The sequence below is a fragment of the Topomyia yanbarensis genome, chromosome 2 (assembly GCF_030247195.1).
Source record: "Topomyia yanbarensis strain Yona2022 chromosome 2, ASM3024719v1, whole genome shotgun sequence".
Lineage (NCBI taxonomy): Eukaryota > Metazoa > Arthropoda > Insecta > Diptera > Culicidae > Topomyia > Topomyia yanbarensis.
The window spans coordinates 131,242,452-131,264,643 of record NC_080671.1 but is presented as its reverse complement, the minus strand read 5'-3'; the positions used below and the strand labels follow the sequence as shown (position 1 = coordinate 131,264,643).

At 40.5% G+C, this 22,192-nt stretch overlaps 1 protein-coding gene across 1 annotated transcript in view; it reads left to right on the top strand.

Moving 5' to 3' along the window:
* Nucleotides 1-592: 592 nt before the first annotated feature.
* The window catches only part of LOC131681357 (E3 ubiquitin-protein ligase CHIP), a 45,674-nt gene continuing 24,074 nt past the window's right edge, over nt 593-22,192 (top strand). Inside the window, exon 1 of the mRNA XM_058962112.1 lies at nt 593-913. Coding sequence (XP_058818095.1) covers nt 794-913 — 120 coding nt within the window. The 5' untranslated portion in view covers nt 593-793. The remainder of the gene's footprint in view (nt 914-22,192) is intronic.

Sequence of the window (22,192 nt, the reverse complement as noted above, 5' to 3'; positions counted from 1 at the left end):
CCCAACCGAAGCCCGATTCTTAGGTAGATCTGGGCAGTTGGGCAGCAAAACATACACAAACGCCAAAAAATTCGAGGGCACAACAAACAGCGTAACTAATGTAAATAACAATTTTAGTTAAGTGTCTAGGCCTGCGTTGATGACTCTCAACAGAAACATCAAACAGAAGCGCCATCAAGTGGTGAGAGCAGCCAAATCTGAAGGGACCGGAGTTACTCATTCTTAAAGCGTAAAGTAAACCGCATATTTTCGGGACTTTCTTCGTGCGTTTCACGTCTTTATTATTTGTCTTTGGATAGACCATGTTCGATTGGATTCGTTTTTTGGCAGCTAAACCTGAATCCAATCGATCCAAAATGGAGTCTTTCTAAAGTTTTTCTAGGAAAAACATAAAGTAAATTATACCTACAATAACAGCTCCATTAGTACATTTAGAAAAGCATCATTGAATATTGAAACTGATTTTCTCCATTTGAGTACTTAGGCCCTAATGAAAGATCTGTATCGAAAAGTTTGCACCTTTCTATTTAATCAGCTTGATGTTTAGTAGTTCTATTATTTTTGCTCAATATCCCGATGCGCTCATTGTACATTTTTGACAGTCGTACGTATTTTGCAGAGCAGTAAAAAGCAGGCTAGGTGGTGGAGTGATACAATCTTTTCAATCATAATAGTTGAGTAATTAAATACGAATAAAAGGAGTGTAATTTGGTGACGGACGATTTGATTAGGTGGAAACCTCTGGTAATCCGTTATTCTCGGTACATTTTACGAAGTCCAGAAAACAAGCAGCATGAGTAAGCACATGTATTCGACGGCCAATTTGACCGACATAGAACTGAAGGACCAGGGCAATCGGATGTTCTCTGCCAGAAAGTACGACGATGCCATCAACCTCTATACGAAAGCAATTGTGAGTAATGTTATTCAATTTCCAAACGAAAGTAAAATTAAAACAAATATCAATATAGTTAAAAAAAATCTAGAGAATGGTGTAGTTTTGTGTCACTATACCTTTTTGTTTACTTTTATATTTTGTAAACATCCACGAACAAAGATGGCTTGCATAAAAATAACTAAACTTTAAAATTAGTTCATTGTACGGTAATGCATAATTTTGTAACGAATGACAAAACGCTATGGAATAATTTTTCAAAAGCGGCTTAATTTTATAAAATGTTTGTAATGGTAATTTTATTAAATACGGTATTCTGTTGGTTTACACCTAGGGTCAAAGAAATATTTTTGCGATAGATTTTTTTTGCGTCGGGTTTCTGTTCATTTGCAAAAGCCAAAATTAGCTCAGCTCAAGGTCATTGTTATATCAATAAAAAGGGGTGATAAGATAAAAAAGAATGCAGTATGATTGAGTATAAACAAAAACAAGCAAAGGAAACAGTAAAAATGTACATGACTAGCGCGAATGGATGGCCGCTTGTATGTATTTAAAAGCGACACTCTGCGAGCTAGTATTCGGGAAAGGAGATACGTTTAAATCAAGAATAATTGAGTTTGTTTCTATTTTTTCGCCATCGGTCCATCGACAAGTTTTTACGCTATTGAATTCAAAGGACGGATGCTCAGCAATCAAGTTTCTTGGCAAACTACATTTTTTGTACATAAGCCGAGACCAGAATTTTCTAGCGTTTGGTGGTTTGATTTCTATTCCATAAACATATTCTTATTTACCTAGCGGTATTATTTTGCCTCATTCTTTGACCACCTTTTACTAAGTAATCGTTTAGATACTACTACGAATGAACCGGGTATATAAAAGGTTACAGCGAAAACCGATTGAAATGCAATTCATTCAGAAAAGTTCTAGCATACGTACACTGAGACCAAAGAGTAATATATGAAATGTTGGAATGAATAAATAGGTAGTTGTGCTGTCCCAAACCCTCATAAGTGTACGTCTGTTGGATATATATGTAAACTGGACAGAATTAGCTGAAAGTAAAAATCGGAGGTAAACAAATGGTTTGAGTTACCAGTCGTGTTACGTTGCAACCTTTGCGCCTGCGAGCCCACGCATTATTTGTCCTTTCTTTTGTGCAATCTAGCAATAACTATTAGTTCCAGATCATTCACTCTTTAGTGTAAAGAGTCAACCGAAGAGATTAAAGTGGTCACCTAACAAAGATTTTTTTTCTTTATCACATTTCACCTTTTTCACTGGATGAAAAAATAAATCACTCCTCTTTCTTTTGTCGGCTCTCATGGTAATGATGAGGAACAAGTCTGTCTTTCCCGTGAGCCATGTTAGTAGGCTTGAACGTTTCGGAGTAACACTACCCATGTCGTCGCTATTGTGCTATCTTATGACAAACGCCATTTTGGGGAAAACTGAGTTAGATAAGCCACATCGCTTGTTTAAAAAATCTACAAAGTGACGTATCCAGAATATTGGCATTCTGCTTGGTTACTGAGATATAGCGAGAAACGTGCTGAGAAAATTTTATTTTTTTGCTTCAAATGACTGTGTCTGGAGATTGTTCAAGTTATCTTGGTGTATAAGATGGTTTTATGTGTGAAACTATCTGAGGAACACAATGGTATAATCATTTTCAAAATAAAAATACACGAATTGTGAGAAAAATGCTGTTTAAGTTTTAAACTGGAAATATAGCATTTTTGGCAACACTGCAACCAAAAATAACTATTTTTTTGGATTCCCTGACTCATTTCCTTTAAAATGCATTTCACCGATTGTTATTTTGACCAAATGAAGGCAAAGATAAAAATAAAAGATAATAATTGATGATTTTTTTTCTACGGAAAATTTTCCATGCACGATTATGACACACCATACAAATTTTCTCATCAATACACACCTATTACACGTGTGAGTGCGACTTTTGTTTACATTTATAATAAAAACTCGCAACATAGTCAACCGATCTTCGTAATATTTGCATGAGCATAAGAGATCGCCCGTAGTTGCTACTCTTTTATTGACCAGAACCAAATTAGGTTGTAAAATGTTCATTGGAACAACATGCTTGGGAATAACATGATGAGCCACATTGTACGATCTATATTGATCCCTGCATGCTGATCAATATCGCCGCCAGTCACGTCCGAATGCAGATCTTCTGGGAACGGAAGGAATGTTGGTCCGATACATGTTGCTACTAGAGACCGAGGAATCCTCTGCAGCTCCACATGTATCACGGGAAGGAGAGAGTTATTAGTAACCCGAGCAAAGTCGAACATCAAAATTACAACAAGTAGAAATCATATTTCGATAATAGCATCAAATTGAAATCTTATTTTGCTATCAGTTTTAGATTTTTTAAATATGACATCACATTTTGATCTCATTTTGCTATCCTTGTTTCTTAGAAGAATTTTCTATGTTTATATTTCTTTGGTGAATCATCAAAGTGAATACATATTTTGTTATAAAAAAAAAATTCAACGCCTCAATGAGCTTTCAATTTACTCTCACTGATAGCAGAATTAGTTTTCTGTTTGATGTCATAGGACAATTTTGCTGCTCTCCATTTTGATCTTTTAACCGTTAAAACGACCAAAACGACAACCTGAGTAATCATTTGCCGAACATCACAACATCAAGTTTAGTTTTCAATTTGTTGTCAGACTCTGCTCGGGAAGTGTGCCAATAGCGTTATCATGTAATAATTGCTCTGGGTAGCCGGCAGCCGAGTATTTGGGAAATTTATTATTTGTTGTATTAATACGATGAGCAAAATAAGCAACTTTAACTCCGGATAGCCTACTATTAGGAGCACTGCTTATATTTTTTGATAATATTCAATCACGCGACGAATTTTTTCATGGTTTCTATCGTGTCGGTGCTGATTTTACCCGGCGATCGTTTGAATAAAATGCGGAATGTTATACAGAAAGTATTTGCGTGCGTCTTTTTTTTTTTTTCTATTGTAGATGGTTGGAAGTGCACATGTATAATGATTTCCTAGTAAGAGGGGCTTTTACTAATACTAAACTCTATTAAGTAGTGTGAAAACAGGAATGCAAACTGAGTTATTCCGTTATTGCGTTGCGTTGTAACGATGATTTTGGCGAATGCACACTGACTTCGTCATGTTTGACTGATGATTATCTAATAAGAGTTGCTTAGGAAGTGGTTATATCGAACATTGAAGGGAAATACAGAGGATCGTTAACCTGATTAGATTAACGGGCTTATTACCAATAACGGAAGTTGAAACTAGATTCATTAAAACAGACGCGGCGAATTTTCAGTACGCATTAACCCGCGATCATCGATACTAGTCAAATTAAAGTCTTATTGGAGCTGATTTCCGAGCAACTATTCATTTTTACGGTATTGTTTTCTCGGTTAGATCTGTTCGCACCCTCTCATTCGGCTACTATCTGTAGAAGGCTGATGGCACCCAGTCGTCGCCGGTCTAAGGACCATATGTCATCAATAGACTTAGACTCGCGTGGAGGCATGAGATATATTTGAAAGCTAATTAATGAACAAGACAGCAAAACACTTACTTCGTGCTGATATAACTGAAGGTAATTGCCAACCGGTCCCCGATCCCTCTCGCGAGTACATGAAGTCATCATTCCACTCAAATAAGGCCATGTGTTGTCCCTATGCACATTGAATGCTCTGTGGATCAGTTCCCCCGTTGGTAAAACAAACCCTAAACAAACATAGAAATTAGTTTGCTCAGTGCAAAGAAAAGTTGGCCGACCGGCGGATACGTGTTCCCTTACACTGCCATCACATCAACGAACACCCAAAATTTACATGCGACAAAATATCTGCAATCCCGAACATAAAAGAATCAAAACCTCTACTCAATTGCAATAAAATAAGAAAGCGAAACAAAACCAGTTGAATATCCAAGGTGGCTCATTTTCAAAACTAGCACCGCCGATGAAACACCCAATAAAAATAGGTGACAAAAGACGCGGATGAGAATAGCTGAGCAACGACCGGCTGGTTCTCCACCTATTTTTCGAGCGAAGATATTTAGGGCGACACCTGGTAGTCGCTAGTCGCCGGTGAAATTTTTCTTATTGCCGTATTTTTTCACTTTTCGGATCAATATTTTTTCTCTGAAAAAACCATTTTTCACTATTTTTAGAATGCACACTGATGTTTTCTGTGCACTTTTATTGTTCTTGCATCGGGAAACGACAGCCCGTAATGCGGGGAAAAGATTTTTTTTTCATTTGCAGGAATTCAATTTTCACAAACGGTCACCACTCGCGTCAGTCGAAATTATGCCGAAAAACTCAACCGTAATATTTCAGAGATCAATACAGAATAGATAGAAGCTTCAATTGTATCCTTTGAATTGTTTCAACCATTTATATGTTTCAAGATATTCAACTTCAAACTATAAAAATTGTTTTTCTCGAAATGTGTTAAATGGCGCTTGTCATAAGATAGCACAACAGCGACGATGTTCGACTCTTGCCAGCAGAAGACAAAAGATTAATCCGTAAGATTTCATGCCTGTTTCTAAGGATTATTGCATTACGCATCGATAGTAGTGCATCCAGGAGATGGAGAGGGCTTATGAGCTTTTTTCATGTTTTGTATTTTTTCATACTCTGCACCTGCCCAAACTAACAATCAACCACTCTGCCGTTATAAGCTTAATTGTCCCATGTTCTATGGGATTCCCTATATACATGGGACAATTATGCGTAGAACGGCAGCACTATCCTGTGCGCGCTGACGTGGCCGACTGGCGGATCGACGTGGATTGGCTTTTGCTGTGAGCCGTGCTTGGAAACATTGTTCCATAGTTTAATGGCGATGTTGGTGGACACGGTTCGCAGTGGAAATCTTTATGTGTCGATTTATCGGTGACTTAATCATTAATTATTCTGTTTAAGGAATGTAAAAGAATAAGCCTATTAATGTTAATGTAGAAATAATTGTAGTTTTTAGTGCTAGTATATAATTGTTATGTGCTAGTCCTATATCTATCTGGGTATATGTTTGTCTGAGTATTTATGATAGCTAGGTCAGGGAATGGATGGAGAAATGGTGTATATGATAGAATAATGGGTAATTCTTCCTAGGATTTGATACTCACTTTTTTACGTTGTTCAAATCATGTATTTGATTCGACTCATTCGGGAAAATCGAATTGAATAAATTATGGAACGATTAGTTCGCCGACGCACGTGAATCCATTCCCAATCAGCATAGCATGCTAAAATTCTAACAGAATGCAATTATCGTTAATGGTAAATGAATAACATTTGCTGGCGTTTAGACGAATTCAATTAGTTTGATTGCAGGTTGCATGTGTTTTTTTCTTCAACTTCATTGATCTGTTTTTGTTGTACTTCTATTAGTTTGCTTTTCCACTACTGTACGTGAAATGTAGCATTTAGCTGATCGAGAATCACCCAACGCGGAACTGAATAGCGTACGACTTACCTCGTTGACTATCTGCTGGCAAACGGCCAACTCTCCACTCAGTGATCGCGGATGCCTACTCTGATGTTACCATGTGTGCTCCTCGTGCAAAGTGAATATAATGCTGATTTCGCTTTTAGATCAGAGTCGCCCTAGGTTCGCTCTAATATTTACAAAATCCATACACTCAAAAAAAAGTAAACGTTATGCCTATTGATTTTACACATAGATTTTTGCAATTAACGGAGGCATATAGACACTATTTGCTGGCACATAAACCTAATGTGTGTATTTACAAGAAATATTAATCTTACATTCACATTTCATAACTATTGGGCACATAAAACCCCATTCTATAACAATATGCACATATAACTTATGTGTGTTCATACATAGTTTATACAGTTGACACATAGAAGATATGTGTGCGCGAGATAACAATAGCATTTCTTCTTCATATGAATTTTAAGCGGTTTGAAGCAAATAGAATTAACGTTTGGATTTTTTTCAGTGTACAAAAGTGACAGCTCAGAGCGAACCTAGAGCGCCTCGGTTCTAAAAACGAAATCAGCATAAGTATTTACCTTGGAGCCGCGTTCACATCTAGCCAAGGGGTACAATGTGGGATAGACCCTGAAGGGTACCGAAAATAATATCGGCTAATTTATACACTTTTACTTAATCTTTTTGCATTTTTTTCGTTATTTGAAATGTTATTTTTCCCTTTACTACTATATCTTGAACTAGATTGATACTAACACTCACTAATGTTGATAATACCGTAAGAAAACACGAAGTATTTCTGTAGGTAGGTTTGAGATAACTTTATTTGATTCTTGTTCGTCAAGTTATATAATGCTAACATAGTTCGATATCGATTGATATTTCATGCACTGTTTATCACAGTCCCTTATTGACTGCCATACCCTGTCATACCCTCTGCCTATAGTAAACAACACATCCATGCGCGGCGTCCATATGCAAAAGCTCAAGTTACCCACTTGAAGCTTTTGTCACATGACGTTCTGTCAGATGACATCTCCGAGCTTTTTATAGCACGTTCCATATGACAGTTCTTACTGTCAACTGCCGTCCTGTGAATGGCAAATTGTTTATATACAAAGAATATTTCGTACGTATATCACTGCGAAATATTCTTTTTCAACACTTCCCCACAATTTGCACATTCAATACACCGAATAACTTTCTGTGTATATTTTTAGGTAACCCCTTAGTGAAGGCATCTGCAGGTTGATCGACGCTTGGGATGAACTGTAGTTTTACTTTACCATTTTTGATGAGATCCCGGATGAAAAGGTATTTGATATCCAAGTGTTTCATCCGTTGATGTGATCTTGGCTCCTGTGCTATGTTGATACATGGGATGCTATCTTCCATTATGATGAATGGTGTTATGTTTACATCCAATTCATTGAGAAGTTGTGTTAACCACACTCCTTCTTTCGTAGCAGCGCAAAGTGCTATCAGTTCTGCTTCACTTGTTGATAAGCTTACAGTCGGTTGTCGTTTCGTTGACCACGAAATAAGATTACCGTACAGTAGAAATGCGTATCCTGAAACTGATTTCCTATCATCAGGATCATTTGCAAAATCTGCATCGGCAAATCCTACTAAAGCTGGATATTCGCTATTTGATGAATAAATTATTTTTGTGTTGCTCGTTCCCCTCAAATATCGCAATATTCGTTTTAATCCTGACCAGTGCCAATCGGTGGCGCAGTTAGCATATTTGCTTAGGGTGTTTACCGCAGAGCAAATATCAGGTCTAGAAGTTAGTGAAAGATATTGTAAGCATCCCAGCAGTTCTCTGTATGGCTCTTCAGTGATTTTTGCCTCAGATTTTGACCATTTCGTGTTGATATCCAATGGTGTCCCCACTGGTTTACAATCAGCCATCCCAAATCTACTAAAAAGTTTCTCCACGTATATTGTTTGAGAAATTTCAATAGTCTGGCTTTCCAAATCACGATTTATCTCCATTCCCAGGAAGTGCTTAATCTCTAACATGTCTTTCATTTGGAATAACCTTCCAAGTTTCTTTTTAATCCACGTAATTGCTTCGATGTTTTTGGCAAGTAGTAAAATGTCGTCTACATATAGTATTACTATAATGCCTCTAGATTTTGACTTATAGATGCAGTTGTCATTTTTAAGAGGGACAAAACCTAGTGTTTTCATTGCATCATCAAAATGTTTATTCCAAGATCTGCTTGCCTGTTTCAATCCATACAAACATTTGTGTAGACGAACAGTTTGTCTTTGCCCATTTACGTTTGGTGGAAGTTTCATGTATATTTCTTCTTCTAACTTCCCATGTAGAAATGCAGTTTTGACATCCATTTGATGTACTAACAATTTATGCTCGTTAGCAAGGGCTAGTGCTAACAGAACACTCTCTAGTTTGGCGACTGGTGCAAATGTTTCACAGTAATCGAATCCAGGACGCTGTGAACACCCTTTTGCCACTAATCGTGCTTTATATCTTCCATCTTCTTTCATTGAGAAAACCCATTTTGAGTTAATTGGTTTAACTCCTTTTGGCAAACAGTTAACCACTGTCCAAGTGCCATTTTGATGTAATGCATCAAACTCTTCTTGAATAGCATGCTTCCATTCTTGCCAATCAGAAACTTTCTTCAATTCCTCAATAGTTTGCGGAATCTCTTCGTTGAAAATCATTGCTGTTTTTGCTGTATAATCGGAATACCAACCCGGTATCTTTCTCTCCCTCTTGCTGCGACGCAATGATTGACCATCATCGACGTCCTCTCTTTCGTCTGTTGGATTTTCATTTGTATTTTCATAGTCAGTTTCGCCAACTGATTCTTCAAGTGAATCTAGATTATCTTGCTCTGTTTCGAGTGTGCATTCTTCATGCTGTTCTTCATCAGAAGGATGTATAGCAGCATCCTCGTCTTCGTTCTGTTCTCCTTGGTTTAAGCGTGTACATCTAATTAAATCTTGACCAGATGATTCTACGAAATCCATGTTTGTGTGGTCAATATCTTGATTGGCTCTGGTAGATTCATTGAATACTACATTTCTGCCAATTTCTATTGAACGCGTATCCTTGTTCCATAATCTAAAACCATTATTTGCGTACCCCACAAATATCAAAGGTTTTGTTTTGAAATCTAATTTCTGACGCCTCTCTTTAGGTATTTGTTTAAATGCTTTACACCCAAAAACTCTTAAATGATTCAAGTTTGGTCGCTTTTTGAACCATTTTTCATACGGAGTTTTGTCCTCTTCTATCCCACTTGTTGGAGATCTATTGATTAGATATGTTGCTGCATATAATGCTTCTCCCCACATATCTTTCGCTAATCCACTTTCGTAAAGCAAAGCTCTGACCTTTTCCATTAAAGATCTGTTCATACGTTCACTTACACCATTTTGCTGCGGTGTGTATGGAACAGTGAACGTCATTCTAACACCATTTCTTTTGCAATGAGCTTGAAATTCGTTACTTGTATATTCCCCTCCATTATCACACCTTAGCATTGAAATACGTCTTTCGAAGAATGCTGTCGCCATTGCTTCGAATTCTTTAAATTTCTCGAAAACCTCCGATTTCTGTTTCATGAGGTAAACCACGAGAAAGTGCGTATAATCATCTATAAAGGTTACAAAGTAACGATAGCCATCATAGGTTTCCTGCTCCATGCTTCCACAAACATCCGAATGTATGAGTTCCAGTGGTCGTTTTGATCTTGGCAGCTGCAATTGTTTAAATTTGGATGCAGCCTGCTTCCCCGCCATACAACCATCACATACATTTGTTTCACTAATATTTCCAGAAGTTAGATTGATACCCTCAACCATTCCTTTCTTAATTAGTTTCTCCAAACTCGTATCACTGATATGACCAAGTCTTTTATGCCATGTTTCCAAACTCACCTTCTTTCCGAACAATGCTAATTTTGTTCCATCTTCCGCCGACTTTTCTTCCCGAAATAGATCAAGGTGGAATAAACCATCAACGAAGATTCCTGAAGCAATTACTTCATCTTCAAATTCAAAGATAACCTCTTCATCTGTAAAAGTAACCCTTTTACCATTTTTGCTAACCCTTCTAACCGAAAGGAGATTTTCTTCAAGACCCGGAGTAAAAAGAACGTTGTACAATTTCAATTATTTTATTGTATTGTTACCCACAACACTCTTTAATCGCATTTTTCCAACTTTTGTTGCCCGTAAATTCTGGCCCGCTTTCGCCGTCGAAATGGTGATTGGCTTCTCTAATTCTTGGACATCTTCCAGCAGCTTCTCGTCATTAACCATATGGTCGCTTGCTCCTGAGTCAATTACGAATCTGACTCTCCTACCACGATCCGCTTTGGTCATCATTGCAAAGCTCTTTTTAAGCTCCATCTTTTGCTGCTTCTTGAACTTACCTTTCTCCTTCGCGTTAAACTTTTTCATTAGTGGGCATTTATTTTTAAAATGCCCAGTTTCGTTGCAACCGAAGCATCGGGTTACCTCTCTCCTTGGCTTGTACTTTGAAGACAGCGCAACGTTTTTCGTTTCTGTCTGCTTCTCTTCCCCAGCTTCAGCATCAATAAACATTCGTTTGATCTCCATGATCGGCTTGGCACACAGTTCTTCATTCGTCAGTACCATCAGAGCGCCTTTGACGTGTCGGTACTTGTCTGGCATGGAGATCAGTAGAGCATGAACTTTTTCCGATGCTGTCATTTTTGAACCCATACGATCTAGCTCGCGAATAATCAGATCGTACTCATCAAAAATCATGGACAATTTGTCGTGATGTCTTTTTTTGATGGTATACAACCGGTCCCGCATATTAACCATAGCGGCTGTACCGCCCTTTTGGTACGTTCTGACCAGAGTATCCATGGCTTCTTTCGCATAGTTGAGCCCAATGAGTTTATTCAAAACATCATTGTTGACCATCATGACAATCTCGTCCAATGCTTCGACGTCGTCATCAAGCCGTTTTCTGAGCTTAGCCTTCCTGGCTGTTTCTAGCTCTTCCGAGGCATCTACTACTGGTTCGTAGAAGTCCTCTTCTTCGGGCGTTCGTAGCAACGTGTGCTGGAGTTTCATCTTTATAAGATGATGTTCCATTCGCCATTTCCAGGCTGGGAACCGCAACTCCGAACCGTCGAATATCGATTCGCGGTTGACGCTACCGAAGTATGCCGTCGTCGGCACGGTGCGCTCGAGAGTTCCCCTCTCGTAGCCACCACCTCTTCTGTCCTCGAGAGTAACCCTCTCGGCAGATCCTCCAGCTTGCTGCTGGGTTGCCATCCTCTCGGCAGATCCTCCAGCTTGCTGCTGGGTTGCCATCCTCTGCTTGCTCCTGAAACGCTGGTGCTCGCTGGATGCCGTTTCTTCCCGAAACGCTGGTCCTCGCCGGATGTCGCTTCTGTCCGAAACGATGGTTCTCGCTGGCCGTTTCTACCCGAAACGCTGGTCCTCGCCGGATGCCGTTTCTGCCCGAAACGCTGGTCGTCGCTGGATGCTGCTGCTACCGGAACGATGGTTCTCGCCGGCCGTTTCTACCCGAAACGTGTATCTTCCAAAACAACTATTTTACAATAGTCCAGGTGGTTAGTTCCAGTTAACTACTGGGCCCATAACCTGTTGATAATACCGTAAGAAAACACGAAGTATTTCTGTAGGTAGGTTTGAGATAACTTTATTTGATTCTTGTTCGTCAAGTTATATAATGCTAACATAGTTCGATATCGATTGATATTTCATGCACTGTTTATCACAGTCCCTTATTGACTGCCATACCCTGTCATACCCTCTGCCTATAGTAAACAACACATCCATGCGCGGCGTCCATATGCAAAAGCTCAAGTTACCCACTTGAAGCTTTTGTCACATGACGTTCTGTCAGATGACATCTCCGAGCTTTTTATAGCACGTTCCATATGACAGTTCTTACTGTCAACTGCCGTCCTGTGAATGGCAAATTGTTTATATACAAAGAATATTTCGTACGTATATCACTGCGAAATATTCTTTTTCAACAACTAACACAATAAATTTCATATTCTCTCATATCTTCACACTCACAATCTCTCCCATTCCAAAGGTACAAACGCTCTTGGCCTTTGCGATAACACAAACCAAGCCACAAACGCGACCCTACAGTTGCAATCATACACACATACTTACGCGAGTATATCTTGCAAACTTTAAAAAACCAACATTAGGTGCTAAATTACCTAATAAAATTTAGCGCCTATAAATTTACAAAGCGAGCTGGAGCATTAGCTCACCGCTCGCGCGATCATGAATCGGTCACGTCCGGAAGTCTCCACCCTCGGTCCTAGCAGCCTAGCCTCATGCCTTCAGTTGAACCGAACAAAAAAGAACGATCATATTCACTAGACAAAACGTTCCATGGCGACATGGTCAGGAACACTAGTGATGTGGGAGAATTCTGTTCTAGTATCTGACCCGTACACTGAAAATTAAGCATCAGAATCACGCGCGATCATTCAAAAACACACGAGAGAATATGCGAATGGGCACAAGGTTATAAAATAGAATTTATCCACGCGAAGTTACATACACGCTAGCAGACGCGGCAAATACGTTAACATACAAACGCTTGAGCTTCGTCCATGCACAACTACGTCCGCGATCTAGCAAAAATGCAAAACACTCCAGTGATTAAGTGTACACTTTAGTACTTAAAAATTCATAAATGCGATCTCAAGCGCGGACTTATTTTTTGATTGGTCCAACATATGTTCGCGCTATCATGAATCGGTCACGCCCGAAAGTCCCTACACTCGGCCCTAGTATCATCGGTCCATGCCTACAGTTGAACCATTCAAAAAATAACATACAAACGCTTAAGACCTTCGCGATCATCCACGCGCACCTACGCCCGCGGTCTCGCAAACATTAAAACACCCCAGTGATTAAGTGAATATTTTAGCACTAATAAACTTAAACGCCTATGTTCGCGCGATAATGCATCGGTCACGTCCGGAAATCTCCTATTTCGGTCTTAGCAGCCTAGATCCACGCCTTCAGTTGACCCAATAAAAAATGACCCTCACCCCAGTGATAGACTAGACTAGACACATTCCATGGCGACATGACCGGAAACTCTAGTGATATGGGAAAACTTACTCTCTTCTAGCGCGTGTACTAAACACTAAAAATTAAGCATCAGATTCAGGGTCCGCGCACGATCATTCAAGGACATACGCGAATATTCGAATAGGGGTACGGTTATAAAATCTATGCACGCGATGTTACATACGCTAGCACAAGCGACAAACACGTTAAATAATAATGACGCTCATGACTGGGAAAACTAGTGATGTGAAATAACTCACTCTCTTCTACCATCTAAACCGCGCAAAGAAAATTAAGTATCAGATTCACGGTCCGCTCGGGATTATCCAAGACCACACGATTATGCGAATGGTTATAAAATCACTAGCATACACGATATACGCAATCGAACAAGTCAACGCACAAACGCTCGATCCTTCGCGATGATACACGCGATCGTGAAGCCCCTCCGCCCGCACATATCTGAGCCATACAATGAATACCACATTCAGAATCACAATTCGCTGCAAATGGCCTTAAATGGGTGACATCACCCGTCTCGGAATGCTCTTAGAGGTATAGGGTAAATTAATTGACGATTCGGTATTTAGTAATGGTTTGTATCGGGTCGTTTTCTTCACTCATCTAAGAAGCTCAAGTTCTTCCGTTTTGTGTAGTGCCGGAGCAGCTCCAGGTTGTGACGGATGTTAATAGCGTTTACTTATCCGGATTGCATACTACCAAGTTTTAATTATCTCCTGCGTACGAGACACTCAACGCTTTTTTACTATGTTTACCATCTACTTTTCCATTATACATACACCAACCGACAAACAAGAATGTCAATAATCAGGATGAACTACTTTTATGAAATTAGCCTTTACCCTACAATAAACAAACAGAAACAACCATTGAATTCATTCGTTTTCGAGCTCTCCATCGAGACAGAGGTTGTTTTTTCTAGTCCGTAGTGCTGTGTGAGGCGATAAAGAATAGTTTTAATCCGCATTCAAGGTTATTTTGCCAGTTCGGTTCGGTCCTCAGTCTTTTGTTCGCGTGTGAGGATTAAACAATAGCCAGCTGTATAAGCTGGATCGGTTCGTCGTTGGACACCAGTTTAAAGCTAAGTGGTTTTTGTCTTTTGTAACACATTTATTGCTATCTTCCGTCTGCGCGGGCGCTGACCCCGTGCGTTAACGTTTTCTATGGTTCCCTCTCCGGATGGTCAAATGGAAGTTGAATCGGGTTCAACTTCTAAGGCTCCCCCCCGGCCCAAATGCTATCCAGAACTCTCAACTGGTCCATTTGTGGTCTTCTTTCGGCCCAAGACTAAATCACTGAATCTTCTTCAGATTTCTAGAGACCTGACGGAACGGTTCTCGGCTGTGACCGAAATTTCAAAGGTCCGCTCGGACAAGATAAGGGTGTTGCTAGCCAACTCAAAGCAGGCAAACGATATTGCTTGCTGTGAGCACTTTACGCGGGATTATAACGTGTATATTCCGGCTGTAAGAGTACAATCCGAAGGCGTCGTAACCGATGAGAGTTTGACGTGCGAGGATCTGCTGAAGTACGGGGTTGGCCGATTCAGAGACCGCTTACTTCAGCCAGTTAAAATACTTGAGTGCAAACGTTTGCACTCAGTAGTAGTTGCGGGGGATGGTTCAAAAACGTACCCCCAATCAAACTCTTATCGGGTGACCTTCGCTGGTACCGCTTTGCCAAATTTCGTCCTCTTGCACAAGGTTCGTCTGCCTGTGCGTCTGTTTGTGCCGCGGGTCATGAATTGCACAAAGTGTAAACAACTGGGTCACACAGCCACCCATTGTAGCAACAAGGCCCGCTGTGGAAAATGCGGGGAGAATCATCTAGATGATTCGTGCAGTAGGCAAGCCGAAAAGTGTCCTTACTGTGCGGAGAGTCTGCATGATATCTCGGCATGTCCCGCGTACAAACTACGCGGGGATAAACTGAAACGTTCCCTTGCGGGACGATCCAAACATTCTTTCGCAGAAATGTTAAAGAATGCTACGCCACCATCCTCAGCAAACATCTATACTCACTTGCCTCCTGACGAGGGCCAGGCTGGTAACCCACAAGAGGGAACATCTACTAGGGTGCCTAGAATTTATAGGAAGAGGAGGAACACTTCCTCTCGTAAAGTTCCTTGTAAAGGCCAGAAGGTGTCCCTTGAGGGGGCTCCGAAAGTCACATCTATTGGAAGTGTTGCAACCAAACCGAAGCAATTAGCTCCTGGTCTCGGAGGATTAAGCTCAGAGAAGGAATTCCCAGCACTTCCAGGAACATCAAAAATCCCAAGTGTTCCTTTGTTTCAGTTCGAGAGTAATCACAGCACTGGAATTATAAAACTCTCGGACATAGTGGACTGGATAATAAAAACTTTCAATATTACTGATCCTATTAAAAGTCTTATGTTAGCTTTTCTCCCTACAGTGAGAACATTTTTGAAGCAGTTGACTGCTAAATGGCCCCTCCTCTCAGCGATTGTATCCTTCGATGGCTAACTCATCGAACGAGGTCACGGATTTGATCACTGTTCTACAGTGGAATTGCAGAAGTATCATCCCGAAAATCGATTCCTTCAAAATTTTAATAAATAATTTGAGTTGCGATGCATTTGCATTATGTGAAACTTGGTTAACTGCCGACATAGAACTCAACTTCCACGACTTAAATATTATTCGCCTGGATCGAGACACCCCCTATGGAGGAGTGCTTTTGGGGATCAAAAAGTGTCAAGTAACAACCAAAGGCAAAAGCCTTTGCATAGCTTCCATATATATTCCCCCCAACACCGCGGTTGGGCACCGACGGCTACAAGACATCTTAGAATCCCTGCCAGCACCGCGACTAGTTTTAGGAGACTTTAACTCCCACGGTACAGCATGGGGTTGCCTCTATGATGATAACCGGTCTTCCTTAATTCAGGATCTTTGCGATAACTTCAATTTGACAATTTTAAACACGGGTGAAATGACACGGATTCCTGCTCCTCCAGCGCGCCCGAGCGCCTTAGACTTGTCCCTTTGCTCAACATCGCTGCGGTTAAATTGCACGTGGAAGGTAATTCCTGATCCCCACGGCAGCGACCATCTGCCGATTGTAGTCTCAATCAATAACGGTTCAAGGCCATTGAAATCAATCAATATTTCGTATGACCTCACACGAAATATCGATTGGAAGAGCTATGCTGCCGCGATATCCGACAACATCGAATCTACCCAAGAACTTCCTCCGGAGGAAGAGTACAGCTTTTTGGCTGGCTTGATTCTCGACAGTGCGAATCAAGCTCAGACTAGGCCAGTACCCGGCGCGAACATACAAAAACGTTCTCCCAATCCCTGGTGGGATAAAGAGTGCTCAGACGTGTACGCAGAGAAGGCCGCCGCGTTTAAGACCTTCCGGAACGACGGGTTACCCGCCAGTTTTCGACAGTACGCGACGTTAGACAAGCGAATGAAGAGTTTGATGAAAGCCAAAAACGCGATTATTGGCGCCGGTTCGTCGACGGATTAACGAGAGAAACATCGATGAGCACTCTTTGGGGAACAGCCCGACGTATGCGAAATCGAAACAGTACTAATGAGAGCGTGGAATATTCAAACCGTTGGATATTCGATTTCGCCAAGAAGGTTTGTACGGATTCCGCCCCGGCACAGAAGATTTACCGCGCCGCGTCTCCTCACGATAGCGCGAACGAAACACCTTTTTCGATGGTGGAGTTCTCACTTGCTCTCTTGTCGTGTAACAATAAAGCTCCGGGGCCAGACAGAATCAAATTCAACTTGTTGAAGAATCTGCCTGACTCTGCCAAGATACGCTTGTTGAACTTATTTAATAAGTTTCTCGAGGCTAACATTGTCCCACTCGATTAGAGACAAGTGAAGGTCATCGCCATCCAAAAACCAGGAAAACCAGCCTCCGACCACAATTCGTACCGTCCGATCGCAATGCTATCCTGTATCCGGAAGTTGTTCGAGAAAATGATCCTATCCCGCCTCGACAATTGGGTCGAAGCAAATGGCTTACTGTCAGATACACAATTTGGCTTTCGCAAAGGCAAAGGGACGAACGATTGTCTTGCGTTGCTCTCAACTGAAATTCAAATGGCCTATGCTAGCAAAGAGCAGATGGCATCAGTGTTCCTAGATATTAAGGGGGCTTTGATTCAGTTTCGATCAACATTCTTTCAGAGAAGCTGCACCAGCATGGTCTTTCAGCGACTTTAAACAACTTTTTACTAAACTTGTTGTCGGAAAAGCACATGCATTTTTCGCATGGTGACTTATCGACATCACGATTTAGCTACATGGGCCTTCCCCAGGGCTCATGTCTAAGCCCCCTTTTATACAATTTCTATGTCAACGACATTGATGAATGTCTTGACAATTCCTGCACGTTAAGGCAACTTGCAGACGATGGCGTGGTGTCTGTTACGGGACCCAAAGCTGTCGATCTACAAGGACCATTACAGAATACCCTGGACAATTTGTCTGCTTGGGCTATTAAGCTGGGTATCGAATTCTCCACGGAGAAAACTGAGCTAGTTGTATTTTCAAGGAAGCGTGAACCAGCACAACTACAGCTTCTATTAATGGGTCAAACTATCGCTCAGGTCTTCACAGTAAAATATCTAGGGGTCTGGTTCGACTCGAAAGGTACTTGGGGATGCCATATTCGGTATCTGAAACAGAAATGCCAACAAAGGATCAACTTTCTTCGTACAATAACCGGAACATGGTGGGGTGCCCACCCAGGAGACCTAATTAGGTTGTATCAAACAACGATACTGTCGGTAATGGAATACGGATGCTTCTGCTTTCGCTCCGCCGCGAACATACATTTCATCAAACTCGAAAGAATTCAGTATCGTTGTTTGCGTATCGCCTTAGGGTGCATGCAGTCGACCCATACGATGAGTCTCGAAGTGCTGTCGGGCGTTCTCCCGTTGAAAAATCGATTTTGGGAACTCTCATATCGATTGCTCATTCGATGCGATATCTTGAACCCGGTCGTGATTGAAAATTTCGAAAGGCTTGTTGAGCTCAATTCTCAGACCCGTTTCATGTCCCTGTACTTTGACTACATGGCGCAGAATATTAACCCTTCTTCTTACAATCCCAACCGTGTGCATTTCATAAATACTTCTGAATCTACTGTTTTCTTCGACACATCCATGAAAGACGAGATTAGTGGAATTCCGGACCACATACGCCCACAAGTGGTTCCAAACATTTTTTATAATAAATTCCGAGAAGTCGACTGTTCTAAGATGTTTTATACTGACGGATCAAACCTCGAAGGATCCACTGGCTTCGGTATTTTCAATCAAAAGTTCACCGCCTCCTACAAACTCAGTGACCCTGCTTCAGTTTACGCCGCAGAACTAGCTGCCATTCAGTATACCCTTGGAGTCATTGAAACATTACCCGCAGACCATTACTTCATCGTTTCGGATAGCCTCAGTTCCATTGACGCTATTCGCTCGATGAAACAAGGCAAGCACTCCTCGTATTTTTTGGGGAAAATACGGGAGCTACTGAGTGCTTTATCTGACAACTCTTTCCAGATTACCTTGGTATGGGTCCCTTCTCATTGCTCCATTCCGGGTAATGAGAAGGCAGACTCCTTAGCTAAGGCGGGTGCCTTAGAAGGAGATGTTTACGAAAGACCAATTTGCTTCAGCGAATTTTTCAGTATTACTCATCAGAGAACCCTCGAAAGTTGGCAAACTTCGTGGAGCAGTGGAGAGCTGGGAAGGTGGCTACATTCGATAATCCCTAAGGTATCGACGAAACCTTGGTTCAAGGGGATGGATGTGGGTCGTGACTTCATTCGTGTGATGTCCCGACTCATGGCAAACCATTACACGCTGGATGCACATCTCCGGCGTATTGGGCTCGTGGATAGTGGTATCTGCACTTGTGGCGACGGCTATCACGACATCGAGCACATTGTCTGGGCGTGCACCGAGTACAGTTCCGCTAGGTCTCGGCTAATGGATACCCTGCGGGCCCGAGGAAGACCAACCAACGTCCCGGTTCGAGATGTGCTGGCAAGCCGCGATGTTCTCTATATGTCCCTTATATACACCTTTGTGAAAACCATCAATATACAAGTCTAACTGCCCCTTGTTATCTACTTATCATTCTCAGAACGCTCTTCCACCTGTATCAAACCATCTGTATCGAATGAGCCAACAAACACGGGACCTACGGCACGAACATAACACGCTTAACTCGAAATGTAGCCGATCCACATCTGAGCCGTACTACGAAATCGTCTGGAAAAACCCCTGCCATCTTGAGGAGGACCACCCGGCGTCCCAGTACATGATTCCCCTGATGAAGGCCCCCCAAGTTTGTAATCCATCCGTTGATCTCACGATGCCTGAAACTGAAATAATTTTCTCTCCCTGCCATCTTTGTCTACCCTCCCTCCCCTGACTCTTATACCCAGAAGTAACACCCCTACCCCCCCCCCCCCCCCCAACATCATCACGAAGCATTTAGCTCTTCTTGTCTCTTCTAGTTTTAACTATTATATTATATAATCTCGTTGAAATTGCCCAACTCTACTACCCACAAAAATAACTATAATTACGAATCTTTACAAAATTCAATCATGCCCTCTAGTTATGCCTAGTTTTAAGTTAGTCGTAAAAAATTGTCCCCCTTAATTAAACATTATTTGCTCCAATAATCTCACTGATAAAAATGTCAAACCATATTGCCACAAAAACTAAATGACCCCCCTAATCTTACGAAAACAATATTATCCCCTTGTGTAGATATATAAGATAGCTATAAAATCGCATTAGTTTCATTTAAAAAAAAATCAATATGTAATCCCCTAGTTTTAAGCAATTTAAAATGTAAAACAAAACAAAATTGGCACCTTTAAGCTAACGCAACGTGCCTTATCAAATAAACGATTTGAATAAAAAAAAACCATTGAATTATCACAATTTCTTTAGATTTGTTGATGATTCGATAATAAACCTGAATAGAATCCGTATTCCACCTACAGTTACTTGATTTTTTTTACATTTTGGTTATCCTAATTTGATAAACAAGCTACTATTAGGAAAGGATATATTTTGAAAACTATTTATGTTATAATTCTAAGTAAACCCAAGTTCATGCATAATCTAAGAACAGACAAAATTATTAGATCATAAGCAAACTATTAAATTGCACATTTAAATCCGATTGGAAAATGAATTACGAATACCAAATTAGTTATGAAATTTGCGTTTCGACTTCGTCTCATCAGAATCCGACACTAACTTAGTAACATGGCTAAACTAGAACCGGATTAACGCTAGCTCCAAGAAACGGAGACACAATTTGTGTTCCTGAGCAAACCTCTAGTCAAGCGTGATGTCCCGCAATAAAGGAGCTCATTTTAAGCTGATGGGAACTAATGAAATCGAAACATTTGGTTTGGTTTAGCAAGCCAATGCAAGGTACACTATGCTATTTTTCTCCTTGTACCAATTTTTCTAGGCTATCGTGAAATTATGAATCGTATTAGATAACATGTTTTCAAATGTGGATTTTGATTAATTTGAAGCAATTAGAGATGAACTAACGGTGTTGAGATTTATTATACAATCCAAAGAATGTAATTGCCTTGATCAAACCACGTTTCCATATTTTGAACATCTTGCGGAAATATACATGAAACTAGAGCTTCTTTATGACGACACATAGGGTGATGAGCCTATTTTGGCACCATTAGGGAGAGGATCGCACTATTTTTTGAATAACTTTAAAAGAAGACGTATTATCTATAACCTTTCTCAGCATAAAGTATCAGTGTACTGTTTCTTAAACATCTATATAATGCTTATTTAGCAGAATTGCCTCAATTTTCAGCATAAATGAAAATAAATGTTCCATTCTGTGCATCTATTCCCACCTCAACGATCCAATTATCGCCTCATGGGTGTGCCAATTTCCACCTCATCGAAAAACAATCTAGTTGAAACGCAATGCCTCATATTCCATTTGCGTCGATTCTAACTAGATATCCAGATCATGGACGCCAACGTGTGATTTGTAAAACGAATCATTCTGCTTTTTTCAGCCGATCAAAACAAACGTAAACATCACGCATATCAATGAAACTCATCAGCTGTTAGTAGAAGAGCCCCCAGAACTGCGCACGCAGAAAATAACCATTCGAAGGTTAGCAACTGGAATGATAATTTTCACATCACACATTGCTTTCTCTCGATCCGAATTGTATGTGCAGATGAAAATAAAATATCTACAATCAACAATTAGTTGAATAATTTGAAGTAATTGATTACTTCTACCTGAAATTGCATTACATTATATTCACAAGTTCATGTTTTGGTTTGGCCGCACTGGTGATTCTTTTCTGTATGATGGATACAAAAAGTTGGTTTTGATTGTGGTAGTGTATCAGCAAAACATGCCAATAATAGGAACCCCCGTATTTAGTTTTATCCTATTATAACACTAGGCCTATTCTAGTGTTTGACGAGTGATTTTAAAGTGAAATTATCGTAAAAAGATTCTCCAGCTAAAATAAAGGTATGTATCAGTGCAATGTTTAGTATATTTGTGCTGGAATAACGAGATATGAGGCGGTAAATGCTGGCTCGTAAGTGTTTATTTTGCTAAGCGCCGTTGCATCCAGTTTCGGTTCACTACGTGAGTGAGGCGGATTAATAGATATTTCAATAAG